Below are 23,606 nucleotides of genomic sequence, written 5' to 3' on the forward strand. Positions count from 1 at the left end.
CTACCCTGTGACAACCAACATCCCCGCAAATCAGCACTCAAGATGGTGAGGACATCAATAGCAGGATACCGGAGCGAACACTGACAGCTGCAGTCCGCCCAAAACTCCGCGGGAATCCAGACCCTGCTCGATGTAAGGCAGCGCAACCCACTACAACCTCCGCATAGCTCACACCGCACCTAGGCCGAGCGCGAAGCTCAGAAGATTGTCCAGCAAGGTATTTCAGCACACAAGCTTGTCTGTTCGGGTAGTCGCTAACCGCTCACCAGCAAGAGAATGTAAACAACGCCCGACGTACCCAGCCGCATCAACACTCTAACCGACCCAGACCGTACGAAGCGAGTAAAGGACGCCCGAAACGAAGCACAGAAGGAGATCGAGGACTACAGGAAAGAGAAGGAGTCCGAATACCAGGAGTTCGAGAAGAAGGTGCGTTGGCCGAGACGACCTACTATACGCGTAACGAAGATGGGAGACTAACTAGGGCGCAGCACAGCTCAGGCAACCAGAAGGCTGAAGAGGACGCGAAGAAGGATACAGATGCCAAGGTCAAGGAGATTGACGAGATTGGCAACAAGTCTGGCAGCAAGGTCGTCGACCAGCTCATCGAGGCCGTCGTAAACGCGCACCCCAAGCCACCGGGCAAGCAGGACTAGAGCACCAACACGGGGGATAGGACGAAGCGTAGATTCAGACTACTGCGATGCTGTTGAGGAGACATATGAAGAAGAGCGCTCCTTGTACATGATCTTTGACGGGCCCAAGACAGTCAAGGTCGATCTATCGGCCTCAAACATACCAACAATAGACGATATGCTGCGAGTTTGGTGAATGTATTACAGTTCAACATGCCTTTTTCTTCTAGGCTTAATAGTCGAGTTGATGTTTATCGTGAAATACATTCCAGTCTTCCAAGGTCACCAACCCGATACTCTTGTATATCGCATACAACTGCATTGGTGACGTCCTAGAAGTATGCATCTGTACTGTGTTCTTTACCTCGCAGGTATAAATAGCAGACGAAATGCTTATATCTTCCGTTGTTGCTGCACCTCTCTACTCGTTGTGGACCCTGGCCCACGTTCGTCCTAGCTTCCCGAGGGCCTACGTCACTGCTGTGGAACTTTATCGCTCGAGCATCAACGCGCCCCCAAACTGCAATACAATGCGCTGCACCCAATGATACGAATCTGTGCTCGAGCGACCATTCGCTCGCCTGTATACAGAATCACATCATGTACACTCTCACCAATAAATTCGACACGCCAATTCAGCAGCTCGCAATGTCGCAAAGAAGACCCGCGCATCTCCGACTTTGGTCGCGAGATTGTAGATGAGTTTGCCGTAATGCGCGAGAAATATGGTATGCCCATGCCACTATCAAACTCAACTTCTGGAAATAGCTAACGAAAAGTAGATGCACCTGTATGTGCTTTCGTCCTTCGCACATCGCACCCCTGACCCTTCCAGAAACACACCATAGTTCTTGCACACGGTTTGCTAGGCTTCGACGAACTACGGCTCGCAGGACAGTTCATACCTGGCATACAATACTGGCGTGGCATCACAGATGCGCTGGCGCACAAGGGCATCGAGGTTATCGTGGCTGCGGTCCCAGCCAGTGGCAGTATCGAGGCGCGCTCTGCGAAACTGGCGGAGAGCATTGCGCTCAAAGCGAAGGGAAAGCAGGTCAACATTATCGCGTGAGCTGAATTGACCCAATGAGATGCTGCATCGCAGACCACTAACAATTCATAGGCATAGCATGGTATTGACACATTGACATGATACAATAATGAGTGACTGACCTCTACTTAGGGGTAATCAGTACCTACACCCACGCAGTGCAGTTGCTAAATACACGTAGGGGTCTCGACTCACGATACATGATCAGCCAGCTCCGGCCGACTGACTTCAAGATTCTCTCTTTGACCACCATAGCCACTCCACACAGAGGTTCTGCTTTTGCAGATTACATGTTCGAGACGATCGGTCGTACGTCAGTGATACTTCTTGAATGCTTCTACTAAACCATTTCTAGCACGCAGAATCAAACGCGTCTACAGTGTTATGGAGTACTTCGGTCTTGAAACTGGCGCCTTCTCCCAACTCACGCAAGAGTACATGAAGAATAACTTCAATCCCAAGACGCCAGACATACCTGATGTCAAGTATTACTCATATGGCGCATCTCTCGAACCCACTCGATGGTCCGTCTTTGCGCCTTCCCACAGTATCGTCAAGGCAAAGGAGGGCATCAACGATGGCCTGGTCAGGTGCGTGGACGGCTGGCGTTTGGTACGCTTAATGACAACTAACCACGTTGATAGCGTCGAGTCGAGTCGGTGGGGCGACTACAAAGGCACCTTGATTGGTGTAAGCCATCTCGACCTGATCAACTGGACGAACCGGCTGAAGTGGTTCTTTTGGGAGCTTACGGGCAGCAAGCGCAAGTATGGAAGCAACGCTCACAACGACTGCTGAACTTGAGCTGACCATGATGTAGCTTCAATGCCATTGCATTCTATCTTGACATATGCGGTCAGTAGCTCTGGTCCAAACTTTCGTGACAGATCACTGACACAGATCACAGATATGCTGGCCAAAGAAGATCTGTGAACTTGCCAGATGCACACCAACAAGTCGCAATTGTGGATGCGTTCTGGTCCTCCTGTATCTGACGTCTGAGCAAGCTTGTGCGTCGTCGTGGAATTCAGCTCCGCCCTTTGATAGAAGGCTATTGATTAATGAGCCTCAGCTGAGGAAGCGTTGCGCCCAGTCACACGACGCGATGCTCATGTAAGACAGGGGTCAGCTTCAGCCCGGAAGTGCGGCTATGGCTGTGGCTGTGTCCGGCACATTGTCCGAAATGGGCACATGGCATGCCGAATATGTACACTCAAAGTTTAAGTAAATACGCAAAAAGATACTCTCTTCAAGGTACAACCTTGAGCGTTGCCGCAGAAGCCGTGCAAGAGAGTGGTTTGGGTGATTATTGCGTTGAAAAGCCTTCGCGTTGGGTTATGACGTTGGGGACGGACCCTGGTCAGGCAGAAGGAACCCCGCGGGCATCCGTTCTGGAGATGCCCAGCCCGCATCGCAAACACTCCCACGACATGACACGCGTTCCCCAGGCTTAGCCGCTGCATCACCAACTGACTTCATGCGCTAAATTGATCGTCTGCTCCCCAGCTACAACCTTTATCCTTGACATGTCGGTTCACTTCTACAAGCTTCGCGACTACCCGTTTACTTAGCCACCCGGTGCCTGGAAGCAACATTGAAATACTGGCCACTAATCCTGAACGCGAACCTTCAAGATGATCGTCAACATAGTGCTCGAGAACCCTCACGAGCACTACACCAATCTCGACGTCATCCAAGGCAGAGTCCATCTGCGGGTGCCGAATCCGACCAACATTAGCAGCATTATCGTGAAGCTAGAGGGCGAAAGCAGGACGCGACTGCTGGCACCCATACACCCAAACAGACCAGACAAACAGCGACCAGTGCTGGAAGTCCACAAGTTCCTGTACAAGACACAGGTGGTGTGGCCGACAAATGTGCGCCCCGAAGATGTCGCCCAGAATCCGAAGGCAGCCTTCACCATCAACGCCGGGTCCTTTGAGTACCCGTTCCAGTTCAAGGTACAACGCGCAATACACGTCAACATATCGCATATAGCTAACAACCCTCTCAGCTTCCTCTCAATACGCAATGCCAGCAGACGAATAACCCCATCTCCAACGTTTCCTTTTCGAACGCGATACCCGAATTCGCAAAGACTCCGACACAACACGTAAAGGCGACACTACCTCCTACACTGGGTGGATTTCCGGGGGAGGCAGAGATACGATACTTTGTCAAGGTCACAGTAAACAGACCGCAGTTCTTCAAGGAGAATCCCAGGGCAATTGCGAACTTCAATTTCCTTCCGATTGAACCTCCGAGACCCGACAAGACAGACGGCGAGGCGTATGCGAGGCGACAACATGAGTTCCTTGAGAATGCTCCCAGTGTAGCGGCAGGCAAACGAATGAGCTTCTTTGATAGAAAGAACTCGACAGGAAGTGCTCCGCCATCACCGACGACAGGCAGTGTGCCACCTCGGATAGCCATTGATGCCCGATTGCCTAATCCTGCCATTCTCACTAGCAACCAAGACTTACCGCTGAGACTACTTGTGAAGAACGTCAGCGCGCGCACAAAGAACATATATCTGCAGATGCTCCAGATTGAGCTGATAGGGTATACCAAGGTACGCGCGCATGAGGTGTCACGGACAGAGTCGAACAGCTGGATTCTGTGCTCTTTCAGTAACATGGCCATTCCCATTGGAAGTCCTTCTGACCCTCTGGATACGGAAGTGCCCATTAATGCCGAGTACTGGTCTGGGAAGCCGGTACCCAATACGGTGCCACCCACCTTCACGTCCTGCAACCTCGCGCGTTTCTACGAGTTGGAGATACGTGTTGGCGTTGGCTATGGGAGCTACAAGCACGGTGAAGATCAGCTCATTGTCTTACCCCTCAGACTACCAGTCAAGGTCTACTCGGGCATCGCGCCACCCAAAGCACTCCTGGAAGGTGGTTTCCCTGCAGACAAACCCACCACACTTGCCCCACCGCCCCAAGCAGCTGCTCACACACCAACAACGCCAACACAAGGAGGTTTCAACGCATCTAACGCGTCTTTTGGGCAGCCAGTACAGCCCCAGCATGCTCCCGCTTATGACGATGCGCCGCCGAGCTACGAGGACGCGATTGGACAGGATCTTCCCCCGATCAATGGGTACAGAGGTAGTTACCAGCCCCCTCCTGCACCCGAAGGCGCGCCTAGGTTTTCCGACGAAAAGAGACGATGAAGACGTATACTACGCCTATGTTCGTTTCTACAGCCTGAAGTCTAGCTGCTATGCACCCTGAGGATTACACTACGTGTTTGTCGGTACATCAACGCGGATCACAGCCAAGACCTTCTTCCATGGACACCAATGATGGTTACGACCTGAGAGGAAACGAACTCCTCTGTAAACGTCAAGGAACAGGGATATGCCGTGGATCAGCACCCTGGACGCGTCGAGAAGTGGCGATATGGTAGGGAATGAGCGAGTCTAGGCGGGCGACATGCGACCAAGAAGAACCTTTGGGCCGCAGCGAAGGGCCTAAGAAGCATGCGTGCTGCAACCGAGGTGGGGGCATGCAGCAGTTCTATGGCGGAGGTTGATCTCTATCTACCCAGTAATCACCCTTGCTAATAGGTTTTCTGTAGTTGTCGGCGGAGCAATCTGAAACAGTATATTGTAGTATGGTGTATGTCGCAATCTTTTCCTCGTTACAGTTGGCTGTAATACCAAATCACTATGTAGCTCAATGTAATCATTCAAAACGCTTGTACGTCTAGACGACATTCTTGGATAGATGTGTTCAGGTGCGGGGCATACCGTGTGACCGGTGAAGCTACACGGCAGATCGGTGGAGAGCGGCAGAATGGCACTATGCAAGCCATGCCTGTCACCAGCCATCAAGTGAGGCGTGTGAGGCATTAACGCGGTCATGGTGTGCCACTGGTAGATGTTTGCGACCGCTAGCTTTGTTGTGGTTGGGAGCTTTGCGCAGACGCGTCAGTGGGAGCAACATTGCGAACGCGCTGTAGGTATCGGATGTACCAAAACCACAAACAAAGACACTGCCGCCCACTCCAAAGGCTGTATCGTGCATTCGACGCGATACAATGTGGTCACGATACTCTGATGGTGTTGACACTGAGTGACTGCCTTAGCCACAGACGCGCCTTCCGGCTAGCTATCGATAGCTTGGTCCAAAACAGCCTTCACCTTCAAAACAGACGCGCATAGCCGGCACCAATGCAAGCACGGCATTTGTTGTTGTTGTGGTCCTCGAATCGCGACTCTCCAGAGCAACGTCCAGAGCCCACTGTGCGCACTAACAGACGCGTCGTGCCTGACTTACGGGATGAGTAACAGCCCTGCACGCGACGGGATCGCTGACCGCCAGTCGTGACTGTTTAGCCACAGCTTCCAAGACCCGGATGCAGACACGATGCAAGACTAATGCAAGAGCCGCATACACTATCCCGTGCATGCTTCGAACCGGTTGGTCAGATTGCGTGAAACGTTTCAAGCCGGCTCCAGGCTGCAGCCCCACTCGACCACTTGGTCGAATCGTCGCGTCTAACACCATATATACACGTCTACCCACCGCGAGATGGTCGCGTTTTCTGATCAATTCTTCGGCTGCTTTGCGTTAAGAGTTGGGAATCCGGTGGCGGGCTCGTTGGCATCTAGGGGAACGACCTTTGACTCACACCTGCAGCTCACGTGTAGTAGCGTCTGGCCCCGCTTTGCAACCATGCACCGCGCTGTGGTAAATACAGCTGGGGACGAGGTCGTGGCTGGTCCCGTCAGATTCTCTGTTTCCTGAGGTTTCGCTCTTACTCTTTCGAATGCTGGATGTTTGAAACGACTTTTACGATTTACTTGAGATTTACCACGAGATTGATACCTTGAAGAATAAACGACCTTTTTACGAACCAACACTATTGCATGCGACCCACTCGACTTCTACAACATGTACTCACAGCGATCGTCGCCACCGCCACTGAAGCGCTCACATTCGGGTGAGAGCCAGAACAGCTATGCCAGCGCTGCGACAACAGTATCGCGCGCAAGCTCCAAGTTACTGTTTGGAGAGATCCCATTGACACCTGCGACGACAGTAGATGGACGATGTAAGTACCCCGTCGCAATGCGCGCGCACTCATTCTAACGTCATGAAGCGATTCGTTCCAATGGCTCCATCTGCAACCTGGTCCTCTCCACAAGCTCAGTCTTCTTGCGCTTCTGGTTAAACGACTCTTGCCGCGACAACGTACTGGATCACATGGAAACTGAGGACCTATCCAATTTCCGCCTTGTATGCCATGACTTTTCATCGAAAGCCGCGCCACGACTCTTTGAGAAGATGACCGTGACCTTCAAGACATCGACCTTTTCTAAGCCAGCGCGCATCGAAGCGCTATCGAGGATAGGCCGTCACGTCAAGACCTTTACCTTCCACATGCCACATGGCCCAGAGACCTGCTTGCCACCCATCATCGACCCGTGCACTGGCACGGAGAAGCAGTTCATCTACGAGCCCCAAGTCCAGACACCGCAACATGGACCGGCCAAAGACAAGGCACCCAAGTACGGCAGCTGGGAGATGCAGGACTTGCTCATCAAACAGTACCCACCACTGTTCCATGCCGCGACCAATGTCCCTGCATTTTGCGCCGCTTTCTCTGAACTGATCAACCTCACGCATCTCAAGGTCTCATGTCCGGGATCTACTGGCTCACTTCGACACCGACGAGGTGTAGTCGACTATGCGCTCATCTCTCTCCGCATCGCCATTGAGCGCGCTCCATTGTACAGCCTCTCTGCTCTTTCCCTCCACCCCATCCACCCTGGTGGCCTATTATACCTCCACCCCATGCACGGCTTCGGCAGCACACCATCCTCAGCCAAGCGCTGGGGTCAAATCCGTCGCCTCTCAATCTGCATGGAAAGCATACCCTTCAACTCAAGCTCATCGCGCACCCGCGCCCAATCTCTAGAACACCTCCGCATCCTACATGCCTACCTCGCCACACTCTCACGCGGCCTAACGCGTGTCTTCTTCCGCTGGAAAGGCGAGCGAGGCCCTTCACCCCTCTCACTTGACCGTGAACCTTGCATGCTTCCCAGCCGAGAGGAGTCCACCCACCCCTCTCTCCGCGGCCAAACCAATGGTCCCCGCCCCCTGAAGTTCCCTCGCCTCCGTGTCATGGAACTGGAAAACGCGCTCATGGACTCCGCGCAAATCAGCGACTTCATCACAAAGCACAAGCGCTCCCTCCGCGAGTTCAACTTTGAAGACGTCAAACTGCGCGAGGGCGACTGGGATCTCGCGCTTGAACCTCTGACTACCATCTCTGGAAGCGATCGATGGAAGCAGTACCAAGAAGAGGTCATGGATGTTCCCATTATGCTCTCGCCTATTGATGCCGAGCCGCGGGTCATGGGCCCGTTGCTTGAGGAGGTCGAACAGGCCATCGAAGAGGTTAGTGGAAAGGAGAGGAGAGAACATGCACTGTCGAGGTGGTTGGGTAGACCGCGACAGTCGAATAAGAAAGATAGCTTCTGGGGTGGAGGCAAGAGGTTCCTGCATCTTTCGAGCTGGAAAGGCAGCTCGCCTGTCATGGTGAGGTAAGGTGGCTGCGTGCGTGTTTTTCTGGGTTCTTGTCTGGTACTAGGGAGTTTTGCTGTGGTACGTCACGGTTGATACCCCTCGGGCATGGTTTACGGCGTCTGCTTTCTGTCTTTATCGTTCGTGTTGTTGGGCTTCGGATAACGGCCTCTCATGTCCTCTCTTTTCGTCTCTCCTTTGTCTTGTTTTCCTCACGCTCTTTACGACTCAACGTCTCTACGGCCTTTACGACTACTCCGAAAATCACGTTTGCGCATAGTTACGATGGTATGAGTAGAATAGTATGACCTTACGATCATTCAATGACATTTCCTTCTGGTCCTTACTTTATGTTTGCGCATCACATCGATTCAGCGTAATGCGGAAGTCTACTTTGAGATGAACCGACTCCAGGCTGTGCTCGTCTATTGCGGTACCTGCAAGGCGTCCGCACACTTGTTTACAGGCCATGTCCGCGCCTAAAGCTGAATGTATATAGCACATGTACAAGTGATAGTAGTTCGCATCCATTCAGTCGTTGGGCACCCATGCATTAGAAACGCGGTTATTGAAGCAAACTCCGAGTGTTGCGTAACACCCGCTTGAATTGGTATACATATTCGCCTCCAGCCTCGCATCTATAGCTTAGCCTTGTTCTGCACCTTCTTGAAGATAGGCTCCAGCTTCGTCGCGCTCATAACGTTTCCCTTGACCTTCAACTTCCCGCTCATAAACAGCTTCTGAGCATTCGCGTTGCCGGCCGCAAGCTTGCCAAAGTCCTCGTCGCTCAGCACCAATGTGGCGGTAGCCTTCTTGCCAGCCGGGGCGGGACCCTTGCCGACTGTGCCGGTCTCCTTGAGATCAAGGTACCATGTTTCTTGTGTGCCGGCCTTGTTTTTGAGTGTGAAAGCGAAGATGGCCTTGCCGTTCTTGATGGCGTCTTTGCGGTCGGCGTCGGAAGCGGAAAGGGCTTGCGCAATCTCGTCGAAGGCGGCGGAGGCGGGGAATTCGTCTAGAAGTGTGTTAGTTACACTATTCTGAGATTTCATAGGAGGTTTCGTAGGGTCGGCATGTGCATACCGTTCTTGAGAGACATGTTGGCGATGTGTTGCTAGTGGTGATGCGCGTTCGGGGGAGGTAGAGACTGATGGCGATGATAGCTAGGCGGAAGAGGTTTGTGGAGCCGGAATCGCGAGTGCAGAACAGTCTGGGGTATATAAGAGCTTCGGAGGCTTGTGACAGCAGTGATGATGTATGCAGCTGCGAATCTGGGGAAGCATGTGAATGAGTGAGTGGGCCGAGACCCTTGAAACGATCATGCCGAGGCATAACCGCTTCTGGATGGAGCACGTGGACTAGTTCTTCGGCAGGCTCGCATCTCTTTCCTCAAATTACTTCAAAGTTTAACGATCCCTAGCAGCGGACAACACCTTCGAGTGGCTGGGAAGTACCTTTGAACGTATTCGCAGCGGCTTACTTTGTTGCATTTCGTCGCACTATTGCAATCAATCTGTGTTTCCAAGAAGTACCCATTGCTACGACCGTGATAGTTCTGGACGCTGGCGAGGTAGTTGCGGCGAATATTGAGACCGAGCAGCTTGCGGTGCATCAACTTTTGCATCTGATTTGAATAATGCTGTTGCATCATAAGGTCGGGACGGTTGCGCGTTATTGCGTCGCTGCCAAGCTGAGCACGTGATGACGTGGAACAACGCGCGCGCGTCTCAGCTCGACGCGTTTCCGTTCTCATCTCATCTCACCTGCATCACTCCGTCTACCCATATTCAGGCTCAGCTCTGGAGCACACACTTGCACTATGAAAAATGATTTACACAAGACATTCGGCGAAATCTTCAATGGCGACATCGCTGCTTTCCGCAAGCAATTGCTAGAGTTTCAACACATCCCAGCTGATCGGCAAAGAGCTGAAGAATGGGTATCGAATCTGCGCTTCCTGGATATATCCGGAGTACCGGATCTACAGGCAGAGAAGCAGAAACAAGACCACCGCTACGCACTAGCTAAGGCTCGCGATTATCTCCACGATCGAAAGATACCATCGCGCGAAATCCCCATTACGAAGTGTGAAGACGACGACGGCGGAGACGATTACATTGCTGTCTCGTGGAAATGGGCTGAGCTCAAACACGAGGTTCTCTACGATGAGCCTAAGCCAACTGTATACGACTATCGCATCAGGAGACCGGGTGCGAAGCCGCACAAAATTGACTTTCCAGACCGCTACATGGATCGGGTGATCCGGTTTGCGCAGAGTATAAACGTGTCCAAAGTATGGATCGATAGGGAGTGCATATATCAGAGACCGGGAGACGAAAGATTGTGGCCAGAAGACAGGGAACTGGGTGTTCAGATCATGGACGTAGTCTATGGCGACAGCACAGTCTCGGTCGGGCTACTCACCGTGGAGCTTGCACATCAACGCGAAGTTGATCTTCTATCAGAGCTACTACAAGGCCGCCTTTTCGTCGACCCGGACATGAGAGAGAACCCAAAGTTGAGACCGGAAGTCGACGTTCTGGCAGTACAGATGCTTATTCTCCGCATTCTTAGCGACCCTCGCTGGGATCGTGGCTGGATATTCCAAGAAGATCACTTGGCTTCAAACAGGATGACGTTGCTCATACCGTGTTCTGAAGATATTCAAAAAGATCGAGGCTATGATTTTGGTGACATCCCTGGAGAATTGAAGATGAACCTGAAGGATCTCCGACAGAATGCGACAATGTTATGCTTGGCGGCTCGGCCTGAGGAACGACAGGAACGGTGGCAATGGCCTCACACTGACATACTCAAAAAGCTCAAACAATACAATATCTTCAACAGGAGCTATGTACCATTTCAGGACGGACATCTGCCTCCCTGGAGCAATGGCATTCACGGTGCTACTGGTAATGACAAGACGCACCAGCACGGAAGCCGCCGCGAGGTTCCAGCGTACCGAACGACTACGAACTGTGTGCTGGACGACATTTGCAGCCGCTCGTTGGAGAACGAGGAGGATAGGATCGCTATCCTCGCAAACGCTCTAAAATTTACCAACCGCATAAACATCGCGAAAGGATCTCCCATACATGAGCCCGGCAGATACAGCCTTTCTGTAGCCCTACTCGCACTTATACTGATGAATGGGGAGATATTACAGAGTACGGTATGGGAACCACCTGACTATGCGCGTCTTCCCAACGAAAGTAGTCTGATGCGGTACACCTTACAGTCGTATCTGGCAGCATGTCAACACCAATTTACTATCCCCAACCTGAAGTTCCAGCAGAGTTTCGTCGACCGCTGTCGTTTCAAGCCCCCAACCATTACGTCTCGTGGTCTTGAGACAAAAGGCTATCTGTTCGAACTATTCCCTAATGAGCGATCAAGAATACGGACAGACCCGCTCAGCCTCTGTCTCACAGATTCGGATCGAGAAGCTCTATCTGATCTAGGCCGAGGTCCGGTGCTTCGAGGTGCGAAGCTCGGAAAGGATGCACATACAGCACTGAGTGCACTGATTCAGAAGTTGGAGGCCTTGTGGCCAGCAAGTCAGCTCGTCGGTTACATGAGTCGACATCTATCGCTCGATGGACATCCTTCGCGACCAAACATACCACCGTCTGCACCGTACGTACTTGACATGATGTTCGAACTCTATCAAGCTCTTCGTGATGACCGAGAGCTCCGTTTGGCGCGCTTGGCTTCAGCGCCTCCAAATACAGAGCCCACCGCCATCTTCGTTAAGCCGGAACCGGGTGGTTGGATGACGGAGCAGGCACCCCATTTCGATTCTGACAAGGCACCTTGCCCTGCAAAGGTTTTCACGAGCTGGGACCAGGCACGTAACACCTACGACAAAGAACGATTAGCAATCTTGGAAGTCGGCGTAGGCTCCGATGAGGGGATACGAGAGGCGTGTGACAAGCGGAATCGCTTGCTGCATAGCGCTAGATGGGTGAACGGAGTGTGGTGTGCGGGAGGCAAGGCAATGGAAACATGTGTCTTCCCTCTCGCGGGCATAACTGAAGAACGGCGTCAGGTGAAATCTGTAGCAGGCGACGGGAGAAGGAAGAGGAAGAGGGGAGACGGCATCTAGTACATGCGATCTATCTCTTCGAATGCTTGACAGTATATGAAGTTCCGGCTTTGCGATACCTCAAGCTTTGTTCATCGTTTCCTTTACGATAATGCAAACAAGAAGCAAACCCGACGCATCATCACTTTCTTCACGACCCTCCAAGAACCAACACCGGTCATTTAACCAAAGCATGTCTTCCCAGACTAAGAAACTCGTCCTGAAATTCACTCTTACCCCGCTTACATACCTGTTCACTCGCATCAACTCGGTCTTTCAATCGCAGCGCAGGGCATGGAAAGACTTCGCCGAAAATGCTCCGGATCCTGCTCTTGTAAAACTGATCAATGGCCCCATGGAGGATACTGGAAGACTGCTGAACATGACACAAAACTTTCTGCGAAAGCTCATCGACTTGGCAGAGATCAAACTGAAGCAGGTAGAAACGGAAGCACAAATAGCCGGTGCAGAATGGCTCGACAACCCGACCGATCCTATGAACAACGCCAGATTCCTCATGGCGAGAAAGGCTCATAGCGCCTACTTCAAGCATATGAGGGAGGCTTGGGATGTTGGATTAAAAATAATTCCTGGAATACAGGCGAGATTTGACGATATGGAGGACACGCTCGAGAAGCTCGCTGTGCTCATACCAATCGAGGAGCTGGCGCGGCCACTTGAGCCGTTCGTAGTCAAGGGATTAGAGGTCAACGATAGGTTGTGGGTGTTTGCAATAAGGTTATTGGGCATCTTGCGGACGGTTGATATCCCCCTCGGTGTCGCGACTGTAGCTGTCAACGTCGAAAAGTACCCAGAAGCGGACAAACTTGCGCGAGTAAGATACAAATTTGGGGATTACTGAGTGTCAGGATGAGGAAGTGTCTGGTGCTTAAGAAAGAGCACTTTAGTTCGTTGTGAAGGTCTTAGATCTGGGTGTTGAATTCGTAACATCGTGGGCACTGATGAAGCCCGCTAGGTCGCTTGCGCTGTCTAGTCTATAAATCGCTCTGGTCTATGCCCATCCAATTCTATAAAGATTATATCCACTCTCGTCACCGCGTCCAATACCCCGTCTCTTTTCTACAAATTCTCTTTCAAGGATCTTGAACGTCAACCCGCTGTCGCTCTTGACACAGAACTCCGGTTCAAAAGCGGCTTCGACAGTATCAGGAATGCCTTCAAATTTGCCCGTCTTGCGCACTGTGACCATAAGCCAGAATACACCGTTCTGAGCCAGGAGATGCGCCGCACAATCACGTAACCAGGCGGCATGTTCGGGAGCGTAGACTACGTCCGAGGCGATGAGAAGATCTGATGCTGATTTCATGTGTGCGGGAGGTTGGGCCCAGTCCAGTATTGCAGTCTCTACAGGTGATGTGTCGTATGAGCTCGAAGGAAAATTTGTCTCGATGTTTGCGTTGCAGTTCTCCAGAACCGCAGGATGATAGTCGGTCGCCGTGATGCTGACGGGTCCAGCGCCGACCACAGGAAGTAATTTCGCAACTGCTAAGCTGACGAGTCCAGTGCCTGCACCGAGCTCGATGATTGTCTGCTTCCCTGCAAGACTGTCTTCAGTCAGTCCAAAGCGCTCTGGCTCGGCGCACATCATGCTACTGAGTACGATGCTGGCACCCCAGGACTGAAGTCCGACAGCTGTATGATCCGTCCTCGACAGTGGCGCATCATTTAGCGTGACCTTGACTGAATCTCCAGAGGATGTGGGGAAGCAGAAGTCTCGTGTCAGCGCCTCTTCCTCTTCATCGGCATTCTCGAATAGGGTTGAAAGAATGAAGCCGGCATCATCGACAAGCTTTTCTCGTACATCGTCATCGACTTCCATCTCTTCCGAGCGCGCGAGGAGCGAGTTTAGCCATTGGGTGGCAAAAGTGCGCTCGAATGGGTCTGCACGCAGAGCTGCTGTCACCTCTTCGGTTGTGACTTGGTTCTCATCATCTTCGCCTTCGTCTTGAGACGCGTAACCGGAATCCGCGGGTCCAGGGGGTGAGACGATGGATGTGTGCTCTCTTTTCGATGTCGGGTGTGAGATAGTAGTTGGAAGGCGTACAGGACAGTACAGCGTCTGCAGGTTCTTAAGAGCGGCGAAGATCTGATCCTCCGATGCCGACAGTAGCGAACGGATAGGTGGTAAACTGCTTGATGGTGGCAGACAACTGCCTGTAAGACTGACACTCATCTGACGCCTCGCTAACAAATGAACCGGCCAAGGAACGCGCACAGGGAAAAGGAATGTGGAGAGAAGAAGGAAAGAACTGGAGAAGACGTGGAGACAAGGGTTCAGTCAAAAAAATCAATCGGCCAAGGCAAGGGACAATTTGACGATACTTAGTTTAGCCTCACGCTCGGGCAAAGTCGTGACTTCTAGATCTTTTCACCGCCTGTCATTTGGCATCGTGGGCGTATGTTTGGATCCAAAAGGCAGGTGCACAAGAAGAGCTTGCTTCGTCGGGTTTGCACATTGCATACTAAAATCGTAGTACCCGTCACACTCGACATGTACAAGACGACTTGCGGCACTGTGAATGGGCCAGCCGGTACATCTAGGGGTAGCGATTTTTGCGTGGGATGGCTATTGCCACGTGGGTCGCTAAGCCGAGCCTCATCGACGCTAGACCACGGAAGGCATAGCTACCAGATCCAATGGTCAGAGACCCATCCTAGAAAACTTCGGTCAACACCGGCAAATACGAAATGTGCCGACGGAAATAGCCTTGAAACATCTTGGTATACTCTATCAGGAATCTCGCGCAACACGTCGATTGTAGCACTAGTGGCTTGGAACCGCCTTGTGGGCTAATGCCCAGGCTGCTCAGTCTCCGGCTACGCGGCCTTTACGATCGTGTTCTTTAGGTAGACAGCGATGGACAATCCTGCTCTCTTCCGATTACAACTCATTTCTGCACCATCTTCTCATCCATAGCCTCCGGAGGTGTATCCGTGCCCTCACCCTCCACAACCATCGGCCCCTTACCCGGCTTCTTCCTCCCCGTGATGTCCATGTATATCGACTTGAATGTCCTGACACTTGTTTTTCTCCCCTCCCAAAGCGGATATAGCCCTACTGCGAAGCATGAGCAGAACATCCACAAAATGCCCACAACAACCCATCCAGTGAAGAACTTCTTGCTGAAAATATACGAAGAACCGTACATGGGCATGGGCCACAGCACGAGGAAAGATATCGCCATGAAGAGCGTGAGCCAGCGCGCAATACGCGATGCTTTGAGTAATTTGGCTTGTTCCTCTTCATCAGCTTCGATAGCTCGTCGTTGTTCACCGGGTATCCGTTCTAGATCGACGTTCGCGGCAAGAGCAAGGTCGTGGTCGTCGCCTCTGCGGATAGCCTTCATGCTCTGCCAATCGTAATTCTGGGGTCCAAAAGCGTACGTGAAGACGGGAATGAATACAATGGGAGAGAGGAGGGCGACAACGTTTCCTGCTAGCATAGGGTTGTTGGCGCCGGTAGTGAGCACAGTGAGTTCGCCGCTCTCTTTCTGGGCGGTGACGAGCCAAGCGATGAGGGAACAGGCGAAGCCGAGAGGTGGTGTGAAGGTTGCTGCGACCCAGTTCATCTTTGACCACATCAGCGTTAAAGTGGCGGGCAGGACAGCGGAAGAGATTATGACACCCATGAGGAGATATAGGTAGCCCATGCTGATGCCGATGTAGTAAAGCCCTGTACTCCAGGCTGCCATTGCGACAGCGAAGCCGACAACCATGGTGTGAGACATGTAGATGAGTTGTTTCCCTGTAGCTTTAGGGTTGACGTAGGTCTATATCTCGTCAGCTTACTGACCCGCTTTCGTGATCAGTACGGCCATGCTTACCTGGTAGAAGTCATAAGTGAAAATGGAAGAAACAGCAATTAGCTCAGCAGACATGGCGCTGGTCACAGCCATGAATACGAGAAGCAGTACTGCAGCCGCTCCTCCCGAACCCATCAGGGCAACAGCGGCCGTGGGCAACACAAGCCCAGCCGTCACATCAGCGTCAGCCATGCGGTTAGGATAGCCAGGGAAAACAGGGTTGTTTTCTAGTGCAATCGCACTGAGACCCATTGTGGTAGCGGCTAGCCATGGAATCGCGAACCAGGACAGACCACCAATGATATATCCGGGAAGAGCATCGACGGGACTGGCAGCGATGGCTTTGTTGTAGTATCCGTTGTCGCAGAACACAGTACCGAAGTTGCCCACGATATTAATCACAAAGAAGATTGCACCTTCTTTGGATCGCATGGTTAGGTAAGAGCCTCCAGCATTTCCTTCGACTGGGTGATCCGTTGCGGCTTGTACCAGTAGATCGAAGACTTTCCCAGGGCTTCCGAGATTCTCGTTGGTCGCATATGCGGTGAAGGCAAACATCAAGAGAATGATCAGAATGACAACAGTGTGTGCTAGAGGTAATCTTAGAGAGTTTTTGCTGCAAATGCAGAAGGAAGTAACTTACCGTAGTCAGTCAAGAAGGTGGCCTTGATGCCTCCAAACATGGTGTATAGTACTACACCGACTGGTAACAAGAAGCAAGCAGCAGCAGTCGGCATGCCGGTGAGCTTGGTTAGGTTAGTACAGATATATCATTCGCCGCGTTTGACGTACCGAAGTCACAACAGCGGAGCCTCCAGTCAACAACATCGAAGTGACAAGGATGTTGGTAAAGAGACCAAAGACCATAAAAACGACGTGCGTGACTGGACCGTATCTGGCTCGAATAACCTCAAGGAAGGTATGTGCATTAGGCGCTCTTCGTTTCAGCTCGATAGCAATCGTTGCAAATAAGATGATCTGCACAGTCGCTCCCGAGGCGTACCAGAAAGGGCCAGATACTCCATATCGGTAGGCGACTGCGCTCGATTGGAGAAGTGTTGCCGCCCATGTCCAAGATGATACTACGGCTGACGCAACGAGTCCCGATTTCACTGTACGACCAGCTGTCGAGAACATCTCAGAGGTTTGGAGTTCATAGTTGTATCTCTTCAGCACGAATGTCGTCAAGATCATACCGAAGCTTTGCCGAGTTAGTAATGTCCATGTATGGGAGACGTAAGACCTACGAGAAGGCAAAGCCTAAACCGATCACAATGCCATAGCCAAAGCCTTGGCTTAGCGGCGGAGGTGTACTCATGCTGGGTGAGTTAAAGACACCTCAGGTGACGAGCAGTTGGTAAGTGGAAAGCGCGATGCCAGAGGGATGCCGGAAGTTGAAATATACTTAACTTTACTGCTTAGCTTCGCTTGGGAGATTTCGCAGAAAGCTTCGGTCATGATCTGCCGGCATACGACCTCTAGGAGAGGGCTTTAACCATGATAAAGCAAGAACATCACCGTTCATCGGCCGGACGCATAAGGCAGGTATAGCCAATCGTAGGGCTAGCGTGCATATTCGCGGATAATTATTAAGGTGACAACGATCACAGCACGACATCTGCATGGTTCTGCAGGCTTTCGTGGGGTTGGGCAACAGGAGGATGCACACCATGTGCGGAAACGATCTTCCAACCCCGGTATGGTCCGATAACGCAGCGGAACAATGTAGATAAGATGTTAACTTTTGTGTGGCAGCTTTTACTCACAGCTAAACTGCAACCAATCGCAGGCCTGCACGGCTTTGAGATCGTTGGGTTCAGGCAGCTGCTCGTGGCTGTCAAAACGCGGCTGTATATCGCGTCGTTGAATGCATTGCATTGCGAGAGGTAAACGCTGACGATTTCGCAGCCTCTCAGCCATGAACGTCGAAAGTACCGAGACGAAGGGTTGAAAACTCGATGGCAAGATGCAGGAAAGCCGTTGGAACACGGAAAAAGCGTTCGTCCAGCGTCTCTTCCGTCAAGCTTCCAGCGGCAATCTTAGCAGGCTCGCTTAGTTGCCAGTCGCGACGCGTCATTGGTTGTTCAGCATCTCTTATCTTTCTGGCGGGATTGGCAGCCCCAGATGCCACATCGCGTTGGGATCACGCCGTCAGCGGGGACCATCGAATGCATTCGGTCTGTGCGGGTCGGCGGGCGTTCGATTTTGCTTTCCAACGGTGTGGCATAACACCTGTTAGCATTCTTGTGTGCGGAACGTACCCTTCCCTTCACCGTGTCGCTAATGCATTGTATATCTGGCTGAGCATGTGTTGTGCGACCAGCCTATACTTGGACTTTGAGAAGGAGCGAGCGTCACGGTATCGCAGGCGGTCTTTCCTTTGACACAACTAGCTCGGGCTTGGCGGAGCAGGAGCAAACATCAACACCGTAAACCTCGACCTTGCATCGTCGCACCTTGCGGGTCGAGGTAATGAGATCGATTGTATCAATTAGCCTCACGCGAACATTGATCTAAGAGCTCGTGGTTGCTTGAAGTACACGAACTCTGTTTTGGCCTCAGCACGTGCCCAGGAACAGCTGCGCAAGTGCAGTGTAAACACCAGGACCAAATCCGATCCTACTCCGAACGATGAGCAGGGAATAGCGAAATGTTTTGAATGTTGTAACTTTGCAAGGACGAAGCCTCCCCATAGTTGCAATTCTGTCCTGATTTCGTCACGAAACATCACAGCTTGACCCATCCCGAAGCTTGAGCATAGGAAACTGTGAAGATATCATTATTCCCACGATACTATTAGTCGCCAATACGCCGCAAAGGCTGAACCGTATCGCAAGCGAGATTGATTTGTTGCTCATGTTGGAGAGACTACCGTTCTTGGAGACGCTAACCCGATTGAGGCAACATGTCGTGAGTAAAAGGGCGACGCCAAGGTCGAGCCTGTGTCCAAGGGCGGAGTGCATAAACCATCTCGTGTCCACGTTTAAAGTCGTCCCAAGGTCGTCACATCTCACGGTCAGAGTTTTGAGAAAGAGGTTTGAAGTGAGAGTATTGATTCTTCATCAAATCCATGTACTACTGTGGGTATCTCGTACACCAAAATTGGCTAAACATAATATTTTAGGACCACCAAACAGCGACTCCTCAGCAATGCAACATTTCATACATTTCCAGCTCCGGGTCTACGAGCCTGAGCTGAAGTTGGATCCGTCTAGAACGACAAGACCTGCGACCGTCGCACTGGACAGAGTGGAGAAAACACCTGTAATGAGAGCGGACATTGCGAGACGCGATACGTCACCGCTGCGGCCAGGACTAATCTGACTGAGCACACCAATTTGTGTACCCAAGGAACCGATGTTGCCGAAACCACAGAGAGCGTAGGTAGCAATAAGGCGGGAGCGTGGGCTCAGGTCGTGGTAGGGGGACGCGGGGTCCTCGTCGGTGAGCGATTGGAACGCAACGAACTCGTTGGTGATGACCTTGATACCGATGAGACGAGCGACAAGGATTAGGTCGTTGCCTTGACGCGATACACCGAGGAGGAAAGCGACAGGGTACAAAAGGTAACCGAGGATCAGCTCGAGCGTCAAGTCGTAGTCGCCGTCGAGGTTGATGTAACGTCCCCACCAGGTGAGCAGCCCGTCGACCAGGTTGAGAAGAGCGATAATACACAAGAGCGTAGAGACGATCATACCGGCGATCTTGAGACCGAGCCAGGCACCGTTGGCAAAGGCGTGGAGAGCGTTGGCGGCCTTGTGCTCATCGTCGTCGGGCACGACAACACGACCGGCGGTAAGAGTCTCCTCAGTCTCCGGGTAGCGCAGCTTACTGAAAGCAAGCGAGGCAGGGATACTCATGACGCAAGATGAGATCAGGGCTTGCGGGTTGAGGCCCATACCGATGTAGGCGACCAAAACACTACCGGCAATGGTAGCGAATCCAGAGCACATGACCTGGTGCATCTCGGCCATGGTGAGATGGGCAACGAAGGGCTTGATCAACATAGCAGATTCACCCTGGCCGATGAAAGGAGAGGCAGACGCGACCACGGCCTCAGCACCGGATACTCGCATAGACCAGAAGAAGAAGACGGCGAATTTGCCGATGAACCACTGGAGAATGCCCCAGTAGTACAAGAGCTGGACGAACGAGACGAAGAAGATGATGGCCGGAATGACGCTGAACATGAAGTACGTGTTCTCAGATATCTCGGGGGTGGTCAAGAAAGCGACACCATCCCTGGCGAAACCCAAGAGTAGGCGAGCGAGTTCGGAAATGAAGTTGAAAATGTCGTATCCAGCCTTGGTACGGAGAACGAACAGCGCGATGATGAACTGCATGAGCATACCGACGATGACGGTGTGCCATACAATCTTGCTGCGGTTGCGGGAAGTCGCCCAGAACATGAAGATGAAGACGGCGAGACCGAACAGCGAAACGGCCCGGTTTGCGCGGGTGTTGTCCTCGCTCTCTTCGCTGGCGAATGATCCGACAATGATGACAGCGATGGCAAGGCAAGCAGCGGCAGGAATGCGCATCTTCTCCGGGATGAGGTTGGCAATTCTCGTTCCAGTGTTGGCCCAGACCCAGTGCATGGGCTTGGTGACGATGGTGATGGGAACGTGCAGAGTGATCAGGCGGATCATAATGGCCAGCCAGAACAAGAATGGAATGATCCAGTTCTTGTCGTTGCGGTGCACGACTACACTGGCAATCCACCATCTGGTACTGTTAGCCCGAAGCACTCGAGACGATGGACGTTAAAATGCGCCTTACCCGGTGAAGAGCGCTCCAATAAAGATGTGGACAGGCAGTCTGAACGTCCGGTAGAAAGCACTGAAGGAAGTGTACCAGGGCTTCTTCTCTGCCTCCATTTCGGGATCAGAAGAGCTGCGCGTAGCCTTCTCGACTTCATAGTCGTAGCCACCGGCCTTCTCGATGTCATGCTTCTCGTTGACAGGGTGGCGCTGGTGGAGGTTGGTGCTGTCAACACCAATGGGCGTGAATTGGCTGGCGCTGTCAAGACCACTGGGCCGGAACAACTTGCTGGTCGGCTCGTCTGTGGTTCCCGTGGTGTAGACAACGTTGTCAGGGTGGGCCGCACGCGCGCTGTGGTGCACGTGTTCGTGGTGGTGCTCGCGCGCAATGTCTAGCGCCGGGTCGTCATTGCGGGCGACACCGGGCATTGGTGAGCCGTTGTGTTGGTCGCGGATATCAGCCATGGCGACGAATAGGCACAAGGACAATTCCTGAACAGAGGTTGAACGACGAGGAACTGTTGGTTCTCATATCGAGGTCGGCCCTCGCGGAATTATATTTTCGCACCGTGGCACGCGCTACCACCAAAGTGGAGGGATCGCACCGTCGCTGGCCCAGACAAACAGTTGAACGGGCACGACGGGCTCCAGACGGTCACTTGGCAACTTCCTCTTTTGCACTGGCTAGAGCACAGTAGCACAGGGTTCCATTGGCTCCCGGTCGTCTCCGCTTTCTGGAATATCTACCGTCTCATGTTGGTGCTCGCTTACTCGCTGTTCACACGCCTGTCTCTTGTGTCAACGCGACCCAGTACCGGCCGACCTACCGCGCTTCTGCAACCCGGACCAGGTTCTTATCTTTCCCCAGCCTTGATAGCCCGTCCAAGCGCCAATCACGGAGATGAACGTGCTGGAACGCCCGCCCAGTCCGTGATAAGCGGCGGCGAATATGCGCCCCTCCTCGGTTGAGGCTCTGTTTTGGGCTTCGCGTGGCGTTCTCGAAGCAACACCTCTGCCTCGACAACCCGACCTCCATCGTCTTCCCCGAGGTCGACGTTTCCGCTGCCCTGGGTCATGTGCAGAAGCAACTCCCAGGGTCTCGCAGCAATTACACAGGACAGGGGCGAAGACAGCATCTGCGAACCGTCGCTGAATTTCGCTTGTACTTTGTCTTTGTGGACCCTCCGGAATGCAGATCAGACCGGGTACTCCGTCTGACGCAAGGAGAGTCAGACCAACCCACTCCTATCAGTACGCTGCAGCGGGACACGCGCGAACGCCATGGTAGCACACGGCGTGCGCCTCCATCAGCGAGTGTTGGATTGGTGTCCCTCAATGCTATCTGACCAACGGGTCTCGACCAGCGCTATCACCATCATTCCGATAACCAGGTCTACGCTAGGGACGCTGGACCACCGAGCGCGCTTGTGGTGTCCTGCAGCTGAGGGAAGCTGGGGTTCTTATCACGAGGGCACGCATCGAGATATATGCGCCGAATCATGTCGCGGACTTCGCCTGTGTATACACTTTGGATAGCCGCTGTCTTGGCTGGCCGAGCGATCCTGACATGCTTTTGGACGCCAGACGCATTGTAATGAATGCCGTTCAAGATCCGCAGGTGGCCTTGGAGCTAGCCTTGTCCCTTCCCCGCAGCGGGCCCAGCTCCATGCGGTAGCACATCGTGTGGGCTGGCATCATTTCGAGCTGGACTGCGAAGCCAGCTCTCCCGAATTTCTACTTCACGGTGCTCATCACATGGGGAAATGTCTGCTTCGCGTTGCTCCAGCTTAACGTCTCACGCAGTGCACTAGGCCCAGTCGTCGGCACTTCTCCCATGTCAGGCTTACCACCCCACCCGAGGCCAACCGAATGGTTACAATTTACTGTACCTAATCATACTTTACGTGGCGTCTGCTAAGAGTATAATCACGGAATACCAACAACTAAGAGGCACAGCCATCCGCGGAGCCTCCATCCACTGATTACATATATTCGATTCGAAGGATTATGGTCGATGCAGCACCTTATTCGCAATTCGGAGCACCTTACTTTTTGCATCCGTGCTGTCCGTCATCTCGGTCAGTTCCTATCAGTGTCTGGGAGAGAGTCTCCACTTTCCGAGACGAAACACGGGTGAAATACATGTGTGTGTACACCACGTCAAGCAAACACGAGCCTACACATCTGCGCTATTGCGTAAGGCCTGTCGACTCGTGTTGGGTGCAAATCACAGCGATATCACGATCATAATCGTATGTTTGCGAAGCACAGGCCGGGACTGCCGGAGCTGATCTAGGTATACCCATCAGCAACAGGAATGTGTGCCCTCAGATCCAGTGCACAGCTCCATTTTGGGGTTGTGAATTGAATTGCTTAACACACTTTCTTTTGGGCAAGTCATCTTTCTTTTAGAGACGTTGTGCTTTCACTTGATCAAATCACGGCTCCCTCGAAATACGATCAGCGCAGCCTCCGAACGACCTTAGGCTACTCTCGCGTTATTTATCCCAACGAGCTTAGCATCCTCATCCTCTTCGGCCACCGCACTGCAGCTCATACTTCCTAGCGCGCACTGCACAAGCCTCTTTACCGTCCACAAAGCTTGTTCGCTCGCTTCTCTGTCGTGGCTGTCACGTAAACGAGCACTATACCCGGTCGCTAAACCGCGAAGCCTTATCCAAACCTCATCAACTGAGTACATCAACCACAAGGG

General features: G+C 52.5%; 10 protein-coding genes across 10 annotated transcripts; 6 read left to right on the plus strand and 4 right to left on the minus strand.

The window, feature by feature from the left end:
* Positions 1-42: 42 nt before the first annotated feature.
* On the plus strand, positions 43-656 carry J4E88_004223 (uncharacterized protein; the record flags this gene model as incomplete). The annotated part of the gene is made up of 5 exons (XM_049397870.1): positions 43-45; positions 94-132; positions 184-217; positions 329-429; positions 492-656. The coding sequence occupies 5 exons, from the start codon at positions 43-45 to the stop codon at positions 654-656; spliced, it is 342 nt and encodes a 113-aa protein (XP_049256315.1).
* Positions 657-1,179: 523 nt separating this feature from the next.
* J4E88_004224 (uncharacterized protein) lies at positions 1,180-2,619 on the plus strand (the record flags this gene model as incomplete). Its single annotated transcript, XM_049397871.1, has 8 exons — positions 1,180-1,363; positions 1,418-1,425; positions 1,471-1,703; positions 1,868-1,995; positions 2,042-2,276; positions 2,331-2,453; positions 2,507-2,541; positions 2,594-2,619. The coding sequence occupies 8 exons, from the start codon at positions 1,180-1,182 to the stop codon at positions 2,617-2,619; spliced, it is 972 nt and encodes a 323-aa protein (XP_049256316.1).
* A 701-nt stretch (positions 2,620-3,320) lies between these two features.
* Positions 3,321-4,864, plus strand: J4E88_004225 (uncharacterized protein; the record flags this gene model as incomplete). The annotated part of the gene is made up of 2 exons (XM_049397872.1): positions 3,321-3,647; positions 3,701-4,864. The coding sequence occupies 2 exons, from the start codon at positions 3,321-3,323 to the stop codon at positions 4,862-4,864; spliced, it is 1,491 nt and encodes a 496-aa protein (XP_049256317.1).
* Positions 4,865-6,590: 1,726 nt separating this feature from the next.
* J4E88_004226 (uncharacterized protein) lies at positions 6,591-8,252 on the plus strand (the record flags this gene model as incomplete). Its single annotated transcript, XM_049397873.1, has 2 exons — positions 6,591-6,750; positions 6,799-8,252. 2 exons carry the CDS (start codon positions 6,591-6,593, stop codon positions 8,250-8,252), a joined length of 1,614 nt encoding a protein of 537 aa, XP_049256318.1.
* Positions 8,253-8,866: 614 nt separating this feature from the next.
* Positions 8,867-9,324, minus strand: J4E88_004227 (uncharacterized protein; the record flags this gene model as incomplete). Its single annotated transcript, XM_049397874.1, has 2 exons — positions 8,867-9,240; positions 9,309-9,324. The coding sequence occupies 2 exons, from the start codon at positions 9,322-9,324 to the stop codon at positions 8,867-8,869; spliced, it is 390 nt and encodes a 129-aa protein (XP_049256319.1).
* A 720-nt stretch (positions 9,325-10,044) lies between these two features.
* On the plus strand, positions 10,045-12,330 carry J4E88_004228 (uncharacterized protein; the record flags this gene model as incomplete). The annotated part of the gene is made up of 1 exon (XM_049397875.1): positions 10,045-12,330. The coding sequence occupies one exon, from the start codon at positions 10,045-10,047 to the stop codon at positions 12,328-12,330; it is 2,286 nt and encodes a 761-aa protein (XP_049256320.1).
* A 172-nt stretch (positions 12,331-12,502) lies between these two features.
* Positions 12,503-13,171, plus strand: J4E88_004229 (uncharacterized protein; the record flags this gene model as incomplete). The annotated part of the gene is made up of 1 exon (XM_049397876.1): positions 12,503-13,171. The coding sequence occupies one exon, from the start codon at positions 12,503-12,505 to the stop codon at positions 13,169-13,171; it is 669 nt and encodes a 222-aa protein (XP_049256321.1).
* Positions 13,172-13,321: 150 nt separating this feature from the next.
* Positions 13,322-14,503, minus strand: J4E88_004230 (uncharacterized protein; the record flags this gene model as incomplete). The annotated part of the gene is made up of 1 exon (XM_049397877.1): positions 13,322-14,503. The coding sequence occupies one exon, from the start codon at positions 14,501-14,503 to the stop codon at positions 13,322-13,324; it is 1,182 nt and encodes a 393-aa protein (XP_049256322.1).
* A 715-nt stretch (positions 14,504-15,218) lies between these two features.
* On the minus strand, positions 15,219-17,451 carry J4E88_004231 (uncharacterized protein; the record flags this gene model as incomplete). Its single annotated transcript, XM_049397878.1, has 5 exons — positions 15,219-16,100; positions 16,155-16,723; positions 16,777-16,879; positions 16,926-17,334; positions 17,381-17,451. 5 exons carry the CDS (start codon positions 17,449-17,451, stop codon positions 15,219-15,221), a joined length of 2,034 nt encoding a protein of 677 aa, XP_049256323.1.
* A 1,864-nt stretch (positions 17,452-19,315) lies between these two features.
* On the minus strand, positions 19,316-21,358 carry J4E88_004232 (uncharacterized protein; the record flags this gene model as incomplete). Its single annotated transcript, XM_049397879.1, has 2 exons — positions 19,316-20,858; positions 20,913-21,358. The coding sequence occupies 2 exons, from the start codon at positions 21,356-21,358 to the stop codon at positions 19,316-19,318; spliced, it is 1,989 nt and encodes a 662-aa protein (XP_049256324.1).
* Positions 21,359-23,606: the final 2,248 nt, after the last annotated feature.

This window comes from Alternaria novae-zelandiae, assembly GCF_023758075.1.
Source record: "Alternaria novae-zelandiae strain BMP 2774 chromosome Unknown scaffold_7, whole genome shotgun sequence".
In the NCBI taxonomy this organism is placed as follows: domain Eukaryota; kingdom Fungi; phylum Ascomycota; class Dothideomycetes; order Pleosporales; family Pleosporaceae; genus Alternaria; species Alternaria novae-zelandiae.